Source organism: Leptonychotes weddellii, chromosome 10 (genome assembly GCF_054177405.1).
Source record: "Leptonychotes weddellii isolate Sample4059 chromosome 10, ASM5417740v2, whole genome shotgun sequence".
Lineage (NCBI taxonomy): Eukaryota > Metazoa > Chordata > Mammalia > Carnivora > Phocidae > Leptonychotes > Leptonychotes weddellii.
Window position 1 is genome coordinate 99,748,815 of NC_138378.1, and position 20,020 is coordinate 99,768,834.

A 20,020-nucleotide genomic window follows, 5' to 3' on the forward strand; every position below is an offset into this window, starting at 1 on the left:
TCGCTTAACCAACTGAGCCACCCAGGCGCCCTAAATAAAATCTTAAAAAAAAAAAAAAATTGTAACAAAAATCTGTGCATGGGCGCCTGGGTGGCTCAGTTGGTTAAGCAACTGCCTTCAGCTGAGGTCGTGATCCTGGAGTCCCTGGATCAAGTCCCGCATCAGGCTCCCTGCTCGGCGGGGAGTCTGCTTCTCCCTCTGACCCTTCCCCCTCTCATGCTCTATCTCATTCTCTCTCTCTCAAATAAATAAATAAAATCTTAAAAAAAAAAAAAAATCCGTGCATGAAGGTTTACAGCAGTTTTATTTGTAACTGCCAAAACCCAGAAACAACCAAGATGCCGTTCAAAAGGTGAATGTGTAAGTAAACTGTTGAATATCCAAGCTATCAAGCCATAAAATGACATGGAGGAACCTCAAATACATACTGCTTAGTGAAAAAACGACTTAGTGAAAGAAGCCAATTTGAAAAGGTTATATACTGTATGATTCCAACTATATGACATTCTGGAAAAGGAAAAACTGTAGCCTGTAAAAAGATCAGTGGTTACTAGAGGTTTCAGGAGGGTGAGAGGGAGGTTGGATGAATAGGCAGAGCACAGGGAGTTTCTTAGGGCAGTGACTCTATTTTGTGTGATACTATAATGGTGGAATGCATGACACTATGCATTTGTCAAAACCCACAGAACTGTACAAAACAGAGTGAAACTATATGTAAACTACTGTCTTTAGTTAAAAATAATATATCACTCTTATTTTATCAATTGTAACACTAATGCAAGATATAAGTAACGGGATACTAGGAGCAGAAGAGAGAGGGAGTATGTGGGAACTCTGTAAACCTACAACTGCTTTAAAAAAATAAAGTATATTAAATAACTAAACTACATTCAATTATAGTATTTTAGATAAAATTATACAAGAATATAACTAATCCAAGACACACTGATTTTCAAAAAGTAATTAAATGGTTATAAGTTATCAAGAACAACAGGAAAAATTTAAATCTGTATATATGGGGAAAAAAAAAGAACAACAGGAAAAAGCACAAAATGAGAACTATCTGTCCATTATAAAAATAATGCTGAGGACAGCCTGGCAAGCTAAAACTTAATAAAGAGGAGTTGGGCAAAAGATATGATAAGTTTGCAAGCACTGTATGATTGACAGTTGAAATTTTTTTTAATATAAAAATAAATGGGCATAGAGAAACTCTTTTAAGTGAATGAAACATGGTATTTCCTTTTATTCAAATGGCATTTATTTCATTCAATTAAGTTAGTAGTAGGAAGGGCCAACTGGGAATCTTAAATTACGAAACTAGAATATATTCTCTTCATAAAAGGAATGGAAGCAAAAGCTACGGAGACAGGGCAATAAACAATGGACAATGAGATTGAGAATAGCTCGAACAATGTGAGACATAAAACTCCGGGTCTGATTTATAAAGAACTTTAAATAAATTCATTACTGTATCATTTCTTAAGCATTTTGCACTTAAAATGTCAAGGTTTTGTCATGTAAGCATTTTTCCTGATAACAACTAGTTGCATAAACAAGTGCGTTCTTTTTAAAGTCAAATTCTAAGAGGTATTAACGCGTCTGTGAAGCAACTTATGTCTGGAATCTGGAACATGGTTACCAATCTAATTTTGCATTATTTGCGTTTTATTTTTATTTTTTTAAAAGATTTTATTTATTTATTTGTCAGAGAGAGAGAGCGTGCGCACAAGCAGGGGGAGCGGCAGGCAGAGGGAGAAGCAGGTTCCCCGCGGAGCAAGGAGCCCGATGCGGGGCTTGATCCCAGGACTCTGGGATCATGACCTGAGCGGAAGGCAGATGCTTAACCGACTGAGCCACCCAGGCATCCCTGTGTTTTATTTTTTTAAAAAGATTTATTTCTGAATATAGCCAGAGAGAATTTGGAAAACTAAGGAGAAGCTAATTTATGTTCTCTTTTTTAGTTATGTACTTTTAAACTAATATGGCTGGGCGTTCAGTGAACAAAAGGAGTCAATAAATGCAACAAACAAAGAAAACCTGCCTGTTAAAATACAAAACAGAGCAATTGTTTCAATCTTGAATTTTCTAATCCTCTTTTTGCCCTGAAGAGCTGTATCAGAAAACCCTTAGGTGTCTTTATACTTTGCTTCTGTCTACATGCACACTTCACTGTTACTACAGGATTAAATCTGACCAGCTGACAAAGAAAGAGCAAGGGGCACAACACTGTTATGCAATGCTATATCTGCAAGGGTAGCTTAGAGCTCCTTCTTTATTCAGGAAGTACCAAGTGCATGTTCAGTGTTACTGCTTACTACTATGCAAGCAAAGTCACTACCATCCTGATGCTCCAATGTTCCCTGGTTGCTGAATTATGCAATACCTGAAAAATACCTTGGAATTTTCAACAACTAAGGATACAGATGTGTGATAATACTATAATTATTCCCAGAAGAGAAAATTACTAATTTAAAAGTAGCAACTAGCGGCACCTGGGTGGTTCAGTCGTTAAGCGTCTGCCTTCGGCTCAGGTCATGATCCCAGGGTCCTGGGATCGAGCCCCGCATGGGGCTTTCTGCTCAGTGGGAAGTCTGCTTCTCGCTCTCCCTCTGCCCCTCATGCTGACACGCTCTCTCTCCCTCAAATAAATAAATAAAATCTTATAAAGAAAAAATGAGTAACTAGTACTAGATACAAGAATAAAATTCTTTTTATGTATTTGTAATTATTATTTCAACAGAGAAAAGGATATTCAAATAACTCAAACAGGAGTTTTAAGATTCATCAGACAGAAAATTCATAAGAAATAATCATAAACATTTGCATTTTTTTCATGAAGCACCATTCAGCATGTATAAAAATAATTCTAAGACAAAAATGGAACACATTTACCATTTGGCTTATTACTGGCAGAAGCTATCAATTTATATGGAATAGTTACAGTGAAATATACCATGGATTACTAATGGAGAAAACCCATCCCTCTGGATGAACTGAAAACATTTGCCATCTTCAATATGAAGCCTGTCCAAGTTTTCTTCACTTCTTTTTCTCTGAGTACAAACAGAAGCTCTCCACAAAAAGATCCATTCATCACTATTGTAGACTAAGCAGGATATCTGATAACACTTTATTCCTGATGCAATGTAGGGTAAGGAACCCATCTCTTTTAATTATTTTAAAACCCTGACATTTAGTAACTTCATTATTTAGGCTAAAATGTGATGATTATACATTCATATCAGACAAAGTGACAGCAATTCGCATTAAATATGTCAGCTTACATATACATAAAAAACTTGAAAATAAATTTATAGCTACTCAATATAGAATAATATATAAATGGGGTGCCTGGGTGGCTCAGTCGGTTAACCATCTGCCTTCGGCTCAGGTCAGGCACTCTGCTCCGCGGGAAGCCTGCTTCTCCCCTCTCCCACTCCCCTGCTTGTGTTCCCTCTCTTGTTGTCTCTCTGTCAAATAAATAAATAAAACCTTAAAAAAAAAAAAGAATAATATATAAATGGTAGAAGTTAATGTTTGCCTTTTCATTAATTTTCTATTATTCTGTTGAACTGTTGAAATGATAAAAGATTTGAAGTTCTACTAAAATAACTCATTTTCTATCATTTTCCATCATGTTAACAGACTAAAATAGAAATGCATATTGAAACAAATATAATAAATTTATTTACTATTTCTCTACATGTTCAAAGGTACCTTTCCTAGAGATCTGTTTCACAATTTTCTTTTTTTTCTAGACCAAGAAAATGGGTACTTCTGTCATTACTATAGCAGAAGATGTTAAGAAGCAAGAAAAGAAGAAAAAGAAGAGTCTATCTTGGCCATATTAGGCATTATTGGGACAGCACTTCATCTCTTGCTAATTGTTTTTATGTCTATACCACACTCTGATGGTCTTTTTCATGGAGCTGCATTCAGGACAAAATTCAGCTCTCATGACAATGATTTCTAAGCACATCCTTTAAAAAGTACATTTCCTGAAGATTATGACACACATTCCAGGGTAAGTGCCTTGCTCTAACTGCAGCAATAAAGATGGATAACAAAGATTTACTGCCAGAAAACATACAAGATTTGGTAATATAAACAAGACACAAGGGATGCCTGGCTGGCTCAGTTGGTGGAGCATGCGACTCTTGATGAATTCGAGCCCCAAACTGGGTGTACAGACTACTTAAAAATAAAATCTTTAAAAAAACAAAACAGGGGTGCCTGGGTGGCTCAGATGGTTGAGCGTCTGCCTTCAGCTCAGGTCATGATTCCAGGGTCCTGGGATCGAGCCCCACATCGGGCTCCTGGCTCAGCAGGGAGCCTGCTTCTCCCTCTCCCTCTGCCTCTCTCCCTGCTCGTGCTCTCTCTCTCTCTCTCTATCTCTGTCTCAGATGAATAAATAAAATCTTTTAAAAAAAATAAAAAAATAAAAAAACAAAACAAAAACAAACAAGACACAAAAGCCAAAATGCCACAGACATTATTCTAAATGCACATATTGAATATGTATTATTTACAATTAAATTATATTTAAATATATGTTTCCTTTAAGCCAACTAACAATCTACCTAATATAGGCTAGGGAAATTTAGTTAGTATGAGAAATAAGATTACCAAAATGTACAGGAAAATATTTAGTCAGCATTAATAAACACTGAATATTTTCAAAATGACATCTTCTTTTGGATTTATATTTAATATCCCAAGAGAAATGCCTGCTTTATAATGATTTTTTGGTATGCAACTGTAACTGTAAGAGTACATAGAATATAAACACTACATGAAAAAAGCATCCTGTTTTTTCCTGATGAATCATCTTCATGTGTTGACTTTCTCTACTGAATTTCAGTAATAAAAAACAAAAACAAAATACAAGCTCATCTGAAGTGTAAAAATCTCAACTCAATCTAATAAAATATTGTTTACAGAATTTAAGTGAACTCAAAACTAATGTGAAAACTAAATAAATTCATTATTCAAATATTTAATTTTCAATTAAGGAATTTATCTACTTACTTTGCCTAACTTGAAACATAAAATCATTCTGTATTTCATGGACATATCACATGGAAACAAAGCAATCAGAGATCCTCAAATTATTTCTCTGTAAATTATAAATCCTTTCAAGTATTTAAATACTAAAATTTAACCCCTAATTATTTACAATTAATAAGCCTACAAAGTAATGTGGTTAATGTGCATATCTTAAAAGATAATCACATAACAAATACATGATTGGTAAACTAATTTATTTAAAAGATAGTTCAATTTTTTAGTACTGATCTGATAAACTGTATTTCCTCCTCTACGTGATCAAGTTGTAGAAATTATAATTGAACAAAATACAGTTTTAAAAAAAGGCTGAAATAAACATTGGGTAAAGTAAGGGAGAAAGACTTTTTATTTTTAACCCAGAATATTCTTAAATTCTAGAACATAACTGAAGAAATAAACCAAAAACTATTCTTTGTTATTACATATTTAAAAACAAGGGGCACCTGGGTGGCTCATCTGCCCTTGGCTCAGGTCATAATCCCAGTGTCCTGGGATCGAGCCCCACATGGGGCTCCCTGTTCAGCAGGGGAGTCTGCTTCTCCCTCTTCCTCTCCCTCTGCCCCTGCTCATGTACTCTCTCTCTCGGTCACTCTCTCAAATAAATAAGTAAAATCTTAAAAATAAATAAAAATAAAAATAAAACATGGCTCTGCAATTAAGATACTTGCAAATGAAATTACTGAAAGAACATCTTTTTTTTTTTTTTTAAGATTTTACTTATTTGACAGAGAGAGAGAGCACGCACAAGCGCACACACACACAAGCAGGGAGGGAGAGGGAGAAGCAGGCTTCCCGCTGAGCTGGGAGCCCAATGCGGGGCCAGGGCCCTGGGATCATGACCTAAGCTGAAGGCAGGCACTTAACCAACTGAGCTACCCAGGAGCCCCAATGAAAAGACATCTTAAGTGAGCACATATCATGAAGAATATTTGTCCATTGGGGCGCCTGGGTGGATCAGTCGTTAAGCATCTGCCTTCGGCTTAGGTCATGATCCCAGGGTCCTGGGATTGAGCCCCACATCGGGCTTCCTGCTCCGCAGGAAGCCTGCTTCTCCCTCTCCCCCTCCCCCTGCTTGTGTTCTCTCTCTCGCTGTGTCTCTCTCTGTCAAATAAATAAATAAAATCTTTAAAAAAAAATTAAAAAAAAAAAAGAATATTTGTCCATTAATAAACAAGGTATTTTACTGCTACGCTACGAGTTTCATATATAATTAGCACGAACTCTATCATATGTAAGTGCTTATAATGGAAACATCAATGAGTTTCATATAAATACGTTGATAAAAATAACTTCTGCACCTAACAATTCATACACAATATTTCATCTCCCTTGCAATTTTCCAATTATTTAATTTATTGAGTTGATACTCTTCAACCAAGCCTTAGCCAACAAATTATTTTGGGGATTCATGTCAACCCTAGATATGCTGAACTATGACTGTAGTTGGCAGTTAAGCCAGCAACTAGACAAGAAGAATGAAATAGAGAAAAATCCACATCAAAGTATCAAAGATTTCCAGCAGAGGATCAAGGTATGTATGTTTTTTAAACAAGTCAGGGTCGACTTGCTCTACCCAGCTGGAAGGGCATTCTACTGGGGATCTCTCTCTCTCTCTCTGAAATCTTTTATAGTTTCTCAATGTAAACCTAATTAACTGTTTTAGCCAATTCCTTTATTATGGGGTCTTTTAAAAAAAGTATTCTACTATTTATCATATAAACATCTAGTTTGTATAATATTTAATCATATAATAGTAATACAAGCAGCATAAATTTGGAAACAAAACTAACTTTTAATAGGTTTACAATTTAATTATTGAGAAAAGAAATATACATATACAAGTCAAGGTGTTTATAGAAGAATTGAAGAATTATGTTTAATTTGGCAAGTTGGTTAGGTGGAATTTCATTAAGAAAGTTTATACCATAACTGGACTACAATGTGAGAAGTGAAAAAATAAGCATTAGGTACACTGGCAACTAATAGGAAGGGAAGGATCACTTTACTTTGGTTAATCAAGGAAGGTATCTTTGACGTGTTGCAGATATTTTATCCTTACAAACTTGTACAAATAAAATCAATTGGAAACCCATTTAAATTTTAATTAAAGCAACCTCTTCCCCCCCTTTAAAATTTACCAGAATAATTACTTAACAGATAGAGTGATGTATTATATACCAAAGATATTTATTCCCACATAGGATGCCTTTGACAAATATGAGAATTTCAGATAAAAAGGAGTAACATTTGTTGATGAACGCCTATGGGCAAGACACTCTAAGTGGATACTAACATGATCAAAATTTTGGCATTCTGTACTCTTTTACCAAAAATGAAATAAATGGTACATAGGTGCTAAAAGTATCTTGTTTTTAAATCGCATAAAGAAATAAATACACTAAATATAGGCAAGCAGTCCAAATTTTTTTGTACTCCGCTAATTTTCAAGAAAATTTGGGCCATATTATAACACAGGTTGGGGTTAAAAAACAAATGACATGCAACTCTACTTAGCAGAAGAATCTTTTAAAATTTTAACCCATTTCTTATAGACTATTAAAACAGTGCAAAGAAACACACATAATAAAACTCAAAAGTTTAAAATAAACCATTACCAAGAAAACTGTTAAGATACAAAGTTAAGTACTATGTGTCATAATGGCTCAATAATTTCTACTTATTTGTTCCCAGGCAATGTATATCAGTAAAATAAGCAAAAATAAGTTTTCATAAATGATGAAATTACTCATTTTCTACTGATAAACCACTAGCTTTTCATGGCACAACACTAATATAATATCCAAGCTCTCAAAGAACACTAGACCCTCCTGAATTTGCTGCCCTTAAGGCCAGAAAGATGGGTACAGGGGTAGATGTGTGGCTGGGGAGAGAAGATGGGTATGCTTCCAATTGTACATTTACTGTGAATTAACTTTTTAGTAATAACTTCAGGTTTTAAAGAATGTGGTCATATTTAAATTAAGACATTTGCCATAACAACAAAATTAACTTTATTCTCAAACAGTATACTCATGAAATTAAACTTAAGTCCTGACTTTTTGAAAAGTATTAGAAAGACAAGATACGATGAGAACTCTAAACATATCAAATAAAGTGTGAGAGAAATCAGATGGTGTAATACAGCTTGCAATAATGGGTTTTGTCCCACTATAGCTAGCTATGGAACTACCAAACCAATACTGTGAAAATGAGAAAATTTTAATACTAATACACATCATTTAGCTAAGACAACTAGACAAGTTGGTAGATACTCTATAATGTTCCCAACAAAAAAGTCCTGTGCTTGTTCTCTCATTTCTACCTTCTGCTAATATATCATGTTTATTCATTTCTCTTTTTCCGTACTGAAAAAAGCCATTTTCTATCTTGCTTTAAAATTTGAAAATTTGGGGGCACCTGGGTGGCTCAGATGGTTAAGCGTCTGCCTTCGGCTCAGGTCATGATCCCAGGGTCCTGGGATCAAGCCCCACATCACACTCCTGGCTCAGCGGGGAGCCTGCTTCTCCCTCTCCCTCTGCCTCTCCCCCTCCTCATGCGCTCTCTCTCTCTCTCTCTCTCTGTATCTCTGTGTCTCAAATGAATAAATAAAATCTTTAAAAAAAATTTCTTTTTGAAAATTTGTGGGGTGCCAGGGTGGCTCAGTCAGTTAAGCGTCTTGACTCTTGGTTTTGGCTCAGGTTATGATCTCAGGGTCTTGAGACAGAGCCATGCATCAGCTCCACTGCTTGAAATTCTCTGTCTCTGCCCCTCCCCCCCAATCCCCACCTGCTTTCTCTCTTTCTCAGATAAAATTAAAGATTTTTTTTAATTTGTGAGTTTAATAATGGCCATATTACTGCTAAACAGTTAAACCTGGGCAAAAGAATAAATTTCTCTGGATTTCAGTTTTCTCATTTATCCCTTCCTCATCTATAAATTGGCAGAGACTTAACAGGAAAACTCAAATTTCCCTTTCTGAAATTATATTTACCTCCATGCTATGAAACCATCACTAAAATGGTAGAGATTTTATAACATTATGATAATTAATGGCAAGTAATTTAATGTGCTCAGTGATGTTGCTTTGTGAAAATACAGTATGTCATTTTCCAAAATGGTACAGAGACAAGGTGAGGGTGAGGAACCCTAAAGTAACATTCTACATTCATACCTCGTTTTTTTTTTTTTAACCAAGTATTGCTAGCAATGAAACAGGATCCCCATCTAGTGGACAGCAGGATAACAGCATGCTTACTGAATAGCATAAATGTTAATAACCACGGCTTGAATAAAAAATGATCCTTGTTTACAAGGCAGCTTTCAAAATAACATGGCTATGAGAAGTCAGAATGTTGAGAGACAGAAGCTAAAATGAACATATTCTTTATACAACGATTTTCCTATCTACCTACCTACTTTCTCTCTTTAAGGGTTTTTACCATTCCTTTGAAAATTGATATTGGAGATAAAACATTTAATTCACTTACTTGTTTGAATTACCCACCTTGAAGCTCTAGCTTCAATTTGCTGTTTTATAGTTTTTCTAACAACTGTTTGATACATGTAGTTGGCCAACACCGAGTTATGTTACTGATTTCATGTTGATTTAATGTACAAAACCAAGTAAGAACACTAACAGATGTCTTTATTTTAGTTAGCATAAAAAGAACTATTTAAAATAAGCTTCAAATGTACTCATCTATTTTAAGTAACTGGAACCATGCTGTAACATTTGAAAATCTGAAGACTAAATATGAAGACTTATACTGCCCCTGTGATGCCGCCAAACCAAACACTCCAAAAATTTCTTCATTCTGTAACTTACGACAAACTTGTACATTTTCTTCTCTACCCATTTTCAGGCCAACAGAGAGAGGCCAATATATGAAAAGGTAGGAAAGGTAGGAAAACTACTATCAGGTTATTAAAAATTCCTCCTGAAAAACATGAAACAAGAAGAAACCAGAGAGGGAGACAAACGATAAGAGACTCTTAATCTCAGGAAACAAACTGTTGCTGGGGGGATGGGGTGACTGGGTGATGGACACTGGGGAGGTATGCATGTGTTGTGGTGAGCGCTATGTACTGTGTAAGACTGATGAATCACAGACCTGTACCCCTGAAACAAATAATACATTATATGTTAATAATAATAATAATAATAAATTCCTCTTGAAACAGTTAATTTACAAAAAAAGAAATATTGGGGCGCCTGGGTGGCTCAGTCGTTAAGCGTCTGCTTTCGGCTCAGGTCATGATCCCAGGGTCCTGGGATCGAGCCCCGCATCGGGCTCCCTGCTCAGCGGGAAGCCTGCTTCTCCCTCTCCCACTCCCCCTGCTTGTGTTCTCTCTCTCACTGTGTCTTTCTCTGTCAAATAAATAAATAAAATCTTAAAAAAAAAAAAAATTAGGATTTTCTCCTAACAATAGTAAGTCTGTATAAAGCTCCAGATATATACACATTCGTAAGAGCATCAAGTAATTTTTAAATTTTACAAATTTACCTAAAACTAACATACTGGATGAATAATGCAAAGATATTATCATGCTACAAGTAAAAATGTTGAGAATTACTTATTGACTAAATTTAACAAATTTAATCGGGTTCCCTGCTCAGCGGGGAGCCTGCTTCTCCCTCTCCCACCCCCCCTACTTGTGTTCCCTCTCTCGCTATCTCTCTCTGTCAAATAAATAAAATCTTTAAAAAAAAATGAAAATAAATTTAACAAATTTAATGATAAATATAACCAGTACCTCTCTCTGAAGAATAGGATCAGTATCTCAGTTACAGACCGTTAGAAGGTCAATAATGGAAAAAAGGTTGTCCTTTCCCCTAAGGAATCAGTATGCACTCTTTATGTTGGTAATAATTTTGCAACTGACAGTATTCATTTTTTTACCTCCGATGCAAAGATGTTCACAGCTAAAAGTGAAGATCAATTACTATGTGCAATTACTGCTTATCACTATGGTCAGCATATTGTTAATCGCTTAAAATTTTTGGCCAATTTTTAAACTTTCACCAAAATAAAACAGACTTATTGCTAACCTCCTTGTTACAATGCAAGCCTTCCAATATGAGAACTTGAAGGCTTTATTAAAAGAAACAAGGAGTAGGGCGCCTGGGTGGCTCAGTCGGTTAAGCGACTGCCTTCGGCTCAGGTCATGATCCTGGAGTCCCGGGATCGAGTCCCGCATCGGGCTCCCTGCTCGGCGGGGAGTCTGCTTCTCCCTCTGACCCTCCTCCCTCTCGTGCTCTCTGTCTCTCATTCCCTCTCTCGCAAATAAATAAATAAAAATCTTAAAAAAAAAAAAAAAAGAAACAAGGAGTAGAATCTGGTATTCATATCGATTTTTAACAGTAATTGAAAAGAAAAGTTAAAGGATTTTCAAGTACCTAACTTGTACATTAGGAGCCGGAAAAGAAAAAGGACAAAAAGGAGGTGGGAAGGGAGTAAGAAACCATATTCCATAGTTAATGGCAGATCAATGAAAAGTGGAACATAAACTACTGTATGTTTCTATATTTTCTTGTCTTGATCGCCTATCATTTAAAAACATATAACAGAAAGGAAATGTGCACTATTGACTATAGCTCTTAAAAGAGCCTACTGCATTATGCCTGTGTTTCTGTATATTATCTGCTAGTGATGTAAGCAAACCATTCCTTGAATATAATGTCACAAGTGAAATTATTAGCACTGCTCTCACACTTAAATACCAACTTGCCAGAGAGTCGATGAAATAAATGGTGTACTCTGTAAAAATGTCAATATTATGAAAGACAAAGAAAAGCTGGGAAATGTTTCAGATTAAAGGAGAAGAGATATGACAACTAAATAAAGTAGAAGATTCTAGACTGGATACTTTACCCTATCCCACCACCCCAAACTGCCAAAAATAATATGCTATAGGCAAATGATAAAACTGGAAAACGGATACAGACTAATTTTCTAAAATTGGAATTTTTAAAAAAGATTTTATTTGAGAGAGAGAGAGAGAGTATAATAGAGCACAAGTGGTGGAGAGGGAGAAGCAGGCTGCCCATCAAGGAGGGAGCCCGATGTGGAGCTCAATTCCAGGATCCTGGGCTCATAACCCTTGTCAAAGGTAGGTCCTTAACCAACTGAGCCACCCAGGTGCCCCTTAAAATTGGAATTTACTAAGTTCCAAGAAAAATGACTAGATAATTTGTTCAGATTTTAAAATGCTACCTAGAAAACTAATTAACATTTTAACCAAAATTGATTACATAAGTAACACATTTACTAATGTAACATGAAGCTATATTTTCCTGAAAAACAATTCATATTTAGAATATTCTAAATGAGCATACTTTTCTCACCAACAAACGATCAGAATACATCCCAAACTCAAGAAATATTTTCTGATCACTGAAAACATCATTTAAGAGGTGTGCTACCAAATTATCTGACCTACTCATCTTAACTTTAATTTATCTTAAAATATTATTTCAAAATAATTTGTTAGCACATTCAAATATGAATGTATCAATTCCAATTATACCACTGGACAAGGTACCAGATTCAAGCACATAAATCTAAACCTTGGGCTGAGGAAAAAAAAAAACAACCCACCTTTTACAGGTAAATAGTATGTCACAAAGGAAAGGTCAAACTCTGATTTGTCATATTAATATTCTAAAATAGCTCCAAGATAGAGTATCAAAGTCTCTGTAATTCCAGATGGTTACCAAAATCACAATTTATTAACATACATACTTACCAGAAATTGCACCTTACATGAATACATTATTTTAAATAGTAAAAGTAGATAATACTGGATTTCCTTTCTGACCCTGAACCATAAACATAAAAACTCAGTGTTATACAAAGACTGAATTATAGAACAAGTTTTAAAATTTTTGAGGATATACATTTTAAAAGTGAAATGATTAATAAAATTATATTTTAATAATGTGGAAGGAGATAAAGAAAAACCTTATCACTCTATTCAATTTCTTTATACAATCCAATATTAAATTTTGGTACCAATATCTGTTTTATAGCTCTAAATATTTTACTTAATCAAAAAATATACTGTATATTTGACATCTACTTTAAAAAAAGACAAATGTGATGTATGAAATAGGTCAGAGGAAAAACAAAATCAATCTAAATAATATATCACCTCAACATTTTTATGAGGAAGTTTAAGGTAGACTAGAGAACTATCTGCTTTTAAGCCCAATAATCTCCACAATGGTAGAAGATAAGGGGCAATTACCCCTTTTCAAATACAAGGACCTTTTTCCATCCTGTCCAACTGTGCATTAAACTGCTACCAAGCACCAAACAGACTTCAAGATTTATTCCCATCACTTTCCTTACCTATCCTTCCTTAATAATCTAATTAAATAGGTAAACCTCTATTTTTACAAGTAAGAATATGAATAAAGGCAGAGATAAGAAGCAGAACAGACAGCTGAAAACAAAAACAAAAAACCTAAAAGTTCTTGGCTAAAAGGAGGAGATATTAACTGCTTGGTTTGTTTTTTGTTTTTTGTTTTTTTTGGCAATAACTGTAAACAAAATATAACTTTCTACTATTATTTGGGAAAAGAATACCAATTCTTGGAACTAATTTCAGAATTTTAACTAGTTTCAATTATCAGTTGCATAATGGAAAGTAACTATAGTACTTTTATTACTGAATTTGTAAAACTCAGTACTTATTATCAAGTACCTATGGATTAGAATAATTTATATTATCTGCCTTTCTTCAAATTACCATCATCTGAAATTGTATAGTGTTTGAGACAAACATTAAAATGCACAGAAGTTCAATCAACCATATTTAGCTCAGAATACGGTCATGAAGCTGCCCACCTTTGCCCTATTATTTTCAGTTATACCTTATTTTTAAAAACAGTACATTCACAGGTTAAAACAAAGGGATAATGAAAACTTTTATTCTGTGTTCCAGAACAGGTCCCAACACAGTTATCCAATTAGGAGCCCCTAAAAACAACTAAGTATCTCCAGAATAATTTTTAAGAAATAAATCCATTAATCTTATACCTACATATATTGGGGAAGACTAATACCAAATACTTCAATTGTACCTTATTATTTTAACAGATGATAAAATAAGTCAACAAAGGACTAATGACAATGTGATTTACCTGAATCGTTTCGTAGGTAAGAGGACATCGCTGGGATGAGGCAAGACTGACTGAGCAGCTCTAGAAGTACAGAAGGAAGGGCATTACTGTTCTGGATTCGATTCTCATGAGATGACTGGGCTTCTCCATTCACTGCACCACTCAAAGGATTTATATAACTTGCAAGAACCTAAAAATAACAATTGTTGGGTTTACATTGGATTTTAGCTTCACACACTTTAAAAACCCACATTTTGTTAGATATTAAATCTGAGTACCAAGAGTTTATATTTTCAAGTCAGTCACTGTCTATCTTTTAAAAACAAGATATTCTTTTCTTCAGATTTTCAAAAGAGAAGGGTGTGCTTTTAGCATGATGGTATACTGTACTCAGTCAGACATAGAAAAGAGTCCACCTGAGAACACAAACTAAAACCTTAGCAGCAATTCTGATATTATTTATTTTATTGACTAGATTCAATTTACATTTTGAGAGTGATCTTAGAATTTTATACTAGAATGAGCCTATCATTCTACAATTGCAGAAAATAAGGCTCCAAGATTTGACCTCCTTTAGTCAATTAGTTGATGCAGGGACTAAAGCTAATATTTAAGCACCTCCCCTTCTCATACTGGTGCTGCAGGATTTTCCATACTCGTTCAACTTGCCTGATTCTAGAAAAGTAATAAAGCAGTATGAGAAACAAAGATATAAATAAATTTTTTTTTCCTTAAGAGTCCAGACACAGCACTTTAGATGAAAAGATGACTGGAGGGAGGTAGATATGGTACATTTTCCAGTTACTGGATAATTTCATCTTTGCCACTTTCCTCTCAGTGTAGAAGCTAATTGAGAGGGAAGAAATTTATAGTTACAAGTAGGGAAGAATAATCTTTGTCCAGTGGTATCTTAAATGTACTGAGAGGAAGGAGCATAATATGTTTTACGGAAGTAGCTGAGGATGAGCAGGATAGTTATCAATACTTAAAAATCAATACAAATAGAAAAAAAATAATTTAACTATTATCCCTGACAATATCAACTTTGTAAGCACACCTGCAGAAGACAGGTGACATGCTCCTCCTCCAGCCTCTGTTTGGTTAAGGCTTGTTCCACGTCCCATCCAGAAGCTGTAGAGCCTGTCCCAAAGCCAGTCCCTTTGGCCCAGTACAGTTGCTGTTCTTCTGTTGATGTAGGGTTATGAGAGCTTGATACCTGTGGCTTATAACAAAAAACGAAAACTTCTTACTGATTTTATTTACCCTCAAAAATATTTATCAGTACAAACATAAATAGTTCAACTGCTATAGAAAATAGTCTGAGGACTCTTCAAAAAATTTAATAGTGGGTTACTATGTGACCCAGCAATTCCATTCCTAGGTATATAACCAAAGAAATAAAAACTGATACTCAAATACAGGTCCATGTGTTTTCACAGCAAGACTATTCATAATAGCCAAAAAATCAAAACAGCCCAAATACCCATCAATGGAAGAATGTATAAACAAACTGTGATATATATACATACAATAGAATTACTCAGCCATAAGAAGTAATAAAAAATGATACACGTACGCTATTTTGTGGATGAACATCAAAAACATGCTAAGTCAAAGAAGACAGACACAAAAGATAACATACTATACCATTCCATTTATATTAAATACACACAGTAGGTAAATACAGAGAGACAGAACACAGACTGGTAGTTGCCAGGGACTGCGGGAAGGGGAAAATGGAGAACCAATGTGTCTATTTAACAATAAATAAATAGGGGCGCCTGGGTGGCTTAGTCGTTAAGCATCTGCCTTCGGCTCACGTCATGATCCCAGGGTCCTGGGATCGAGCCCCGCATCGGGCTCCCTGCTCCGCGGGAAGCCTGGTTCTCCCTCTCCCACTCCCCCTGCTTGTGTTCCCTCTCTTGTTGTCTGTCTCTCTGTCAAATAAATAAATAAAATCTTAAAAAAAAAAAGAATAAAAATTTTAAAATATTTATCAGTAAAACACGGAGTAAAGACTACAGTGTCAATGACTTAAAATTAAATAGAGAAAACAGTGAAAGAAATACGGATATGAGCCAGATCCCTTAGGATGAATCCAGTACAAGCATATCTTAGGAGAATTCTATAATGGTGTCCTATGTTTTCAATCACAGTAAGCAAGATTGCTTCTATTTCTAGAAGGAATAATTCTCAATTTCTTTCTTTCTTTTTTTTTTTTTTAAAGATTTTATTTATTTATTTGAGAGAGAGAGAATGAGAGACAGAGAGCATGACAGGGAGGAGGGTCAGAGGGAGAAGCAGACTCCCCGCTGAGCAGGGAGCCCGATGTGGGAGTTGATCCCGGGACTCCAGGATCATGACCTGAGCCGAAGGCAGTCGCTTAACCAACTGAGCCACCCAGGCACCCCTCTCAATTTCTTTCTTATTCAGAATGTGATGTATAGAAAAATCTCTTTTAGCAAAAGAGGACATATTAAAAATGTGAATGGTGTATAGACAAAAGAAATTACTGAGAACCGCTGGCTTTATTAACATAACCTCAAACTCTGTAAAGGTCGATTCTTTATTATTATTTTTGTGGACAGTAAAATTAAAATTAATTCTATAACAAGCATCCTCTTTTAAAGAGTTTTCACTAAATATACTATGTACACTCAAAAACATTTGCAATTAAGATTAGTTTCAAGGGTTATTTAAAAGTAATACCAATGCTTTTCATTTCTTTTAATGGGAATATTTTCTAAGGAAGAATATTATGTACAACACTTTCATAAATTGACCTGCAATTTAGTTTTATGGATAAATGACTGAAAATGCCATCTTTCAGATTTTATAAGATAAACTGTTAAATGAATGACAATTTCATTACCATATAAACAGTTAACAACAGAATACCATTGATAAAAAGTTATTTATTAAGATCTATAAAGTATAACATATACACAGAAAAAAACAAAAAAATTTAATGAACTGCAAAAACTTAACTATGCAGGCTAAGAATTAGATTACTGCACATACGACTTTGCCACTTCTCCACTGCCTATTCGACAAACCTTCAATTCCTCCACAAAGTTAACTATAATCCTGATTTTTTATACTCATTACCTCCTTACTCTTCTTTATAATTTTACCACCTAAGCATGAAACTCTAGCCACTAGTTTCAATTTGTCTAGTTTTGAACATTATAAAAGTGGAGTCACACTGTATATACATCCCACTATGCACGGCATTTTAGTTGTGCTTGTGAAATGCATCACTGCTATTGTGTGTAGGTGGCTGTTGCCGTTTACTTTCATCACCTGAAAGTATTCCATTTTATAGTAGACTACAATTTCCTTATCCTTTCTACTGTCTCCACATTACTTTATCCATCCTACTCACTTTAAATTATGACAAATGATGATGGGACAATATTTGATACTGTGGTTTTGGAATTTTACCCCTTCTGATGGGTGTGTAATTGTAGTGTATTAGAGGTTTTCATTTGTACTTTTCTGGTAACTAATGAAACAGATCATCTTTTCACATTTATTGGATATTTAGGTAGCCCCTCTTGTAAGTGCCCATTCTAGCCTTTCACCTATTTTTCTATTGGGTTTTCTGCCTTTTCCTTTTGTAATTTTTGAAGCTCTCCAAATATTCTGAATAGAAGTTCTTCATCAGATACAACCAACTACCGTCTCCCATACAGATTTATGTATGGTATCCCATTGTGTGACTTCCCTTTTCACTATCCTTAGTGTTTTTGATGAAAAAAGTTTTTAATTTTAACATAGTTGCTTTTTTTCAATTTTTTCCCCTTACGGGTTAGTGCTTTTTTAAATATTCTTTTCAAGAAGTCTGTCTACTCTAAGATCATAAAGATATCTGTATATGTTTTTTGGTAAAAGGGCACTGTTATATTTTGTAAAAGGGCACTATACGTTTAGATCTATCATCTAGTTAGATTAATTTTTGCATGTAGAGTACATTAAGGTTTAAAGATTCATTTTTGTTCCACAAGAACATTTAAGTGACCCCACCATCATTTACTGATAAGATCATACTTACTCCATTATGTTGCAGAGTTACTACTATCATATCAGATAACCAAACACACAGGGAGTCTCTATTGTTTGCTGGGCTTCTAATCTATCCTTGTACTAATACCACAGCTTAATAATGAATTTTGATAGTAAGTCTACTAGGTATACTGTTCTTTGAAACTGCCTTGGCTATTCTTGAGCCTTTGCATTTCCCCAAAAATATTAGAACTGGCTTATCAATTTCCTCTAAAATAAATAAGAAATTCCATCAAACATAAAGATCACTTTGATAAGAAATATTATTGAACTGTTCTATTTTCTGTGCCCATGGAAATAAACATGAGCAAAGATCTCAGTTTATTAAAGACCAGTGTTTCTTTAAAAAACTTCACATATTTCATGCATAAATGTCTTGCACATATTTTTTTAGATTCATTCACAGGTATTTACTCCTTTTGGTGCTAAAAAAAGTATCTTTAAAAAGTTCATTTTATGATTCTTGCTGGTATACAGAAGTAACTTATTTTATTTTTTTAAAGATTTTATTTATTTATTTGACAGAGAGAGAGACAGCGAGAGAGGGAACACAAACAGGGGGCATGGGAGAGGGAGAAACAGGCTTCCCGCTGAGCAGGGAGCCCAATGCGGGGCTCGATCCCAGGACCTTGGGATCATGACCTGAGCTGAAGGCAGTCGCTTAACGACTGAGCCACCCAGGCGCCCCAGAAGTAACTTATTTTAAAAATACTGAACCTGGATACTGTATCCTCATTAAACTCACTTATACCATTAATTATTTTTGGATTTTCTAGAGAGATTACCGTATAAATTCAGCATATCCTGGTAAATGGGAAAGCTTCTTAAGCTATTAAATCTTTGTTTTTCAAGTAGATGGATTAACTTATGGTTTCTAAAAGAGCCTAATGGAGAAGAAAACACTTAGTTCATAGTTTCTCTTTTAAATATCCTTTTAGAAACAAAGAAGGAATACACGAATCTCTGAAATATTATTTCAGAAAAACTCCATTCTGTACTCCATGAATTTAACTTACCTTTTTCATAATCTAAATAATTAAAACTGAACTTACCTCTGCTTGATTGAGACTAGAGTTTGGAACTCGTGGGGCATGGTGGCTCAGAGCAGAGAGGCAGACAAGAATTAGGTGTAGTGCTCCAATTTCCAATGCCATCCGCCTTAGAAGTACACCATCATCTGTTGTCAATGGTGTAGTGCTAAACAAGCTACGAAGGACATGGAAAGGAAGAGTTGGAAGCACATTGGCTGATGGAGATTGCAGAATATGACCTAGATTAAGAAAAGAGAACTCAAAATTAAAAATATTTAAGAACACAATAAGGAACAATATACAGGTCACAAATTAATAGTGACAACATAACATATATCATTAAATTTATTTAAAAAAAAAACAACCCAAAGACCACAAACAGAATAATATCTGGAAGTTTAATAATAAGAAGTATCTGGAAAATCTCTTTAAGACATAGTATATGTAAACAAATAAAAGTTGAAATATATACATATGATAATTAATATAGACTACGTCAATATTATTATAAATGAGAAACTGAACGGAAACCTAATAACTAAAATAGAAGCATTTAAAGTTCCTGATTGCCTTGGGAATAGTTTCCACCATGAACAAGTAATGAAAGAGTGAAACCATTTTATTTGGTCTGTGATACAGTTTGCTACTACATCTAGCTTTAGAAAGGAATGTTAAACAAAAAAAACCCAAACCAAACCAAAATAAAAACCACCACTACATGAACGGTGGA

At 34.7% G+C, this 20,020-nt stretch overlaps 1 protein-coding gene across 1 annotated transcript in view; it reads right to left on the minus strand.

The window, feature by feature from the left end:
• BIRC6 (baculoviral IAP repeat containing 6) overlaps nucleotides 1-20,020 on the minus strand; it is a 218,977-nt gene that overhangs the window by 51,312 nt on the left and 147,645 nt on the right. Inside the window, exons 60-62 of the mRNA XM_081797299.1 lie at nucleotides 19,312-19,529; nucleotides 15,252-15,416; nucleotides 14,216-14,384 (exon numbers count right to left, since the gene is read on the minus strand). Of these exons, the coding sequence (XP_081653425.1) occupies nucleotides 14,216-14,384; nucleotides 15,252-15,416; nucleotides 19,312-19,529 (552 nt within the window). The remainder of the gene's footprint in view (nucleotides 1-14,215; nucleotides 14,385-15,251; nucleotides 15,417-19,311; nucleotides 19,530-20,020) is intronic.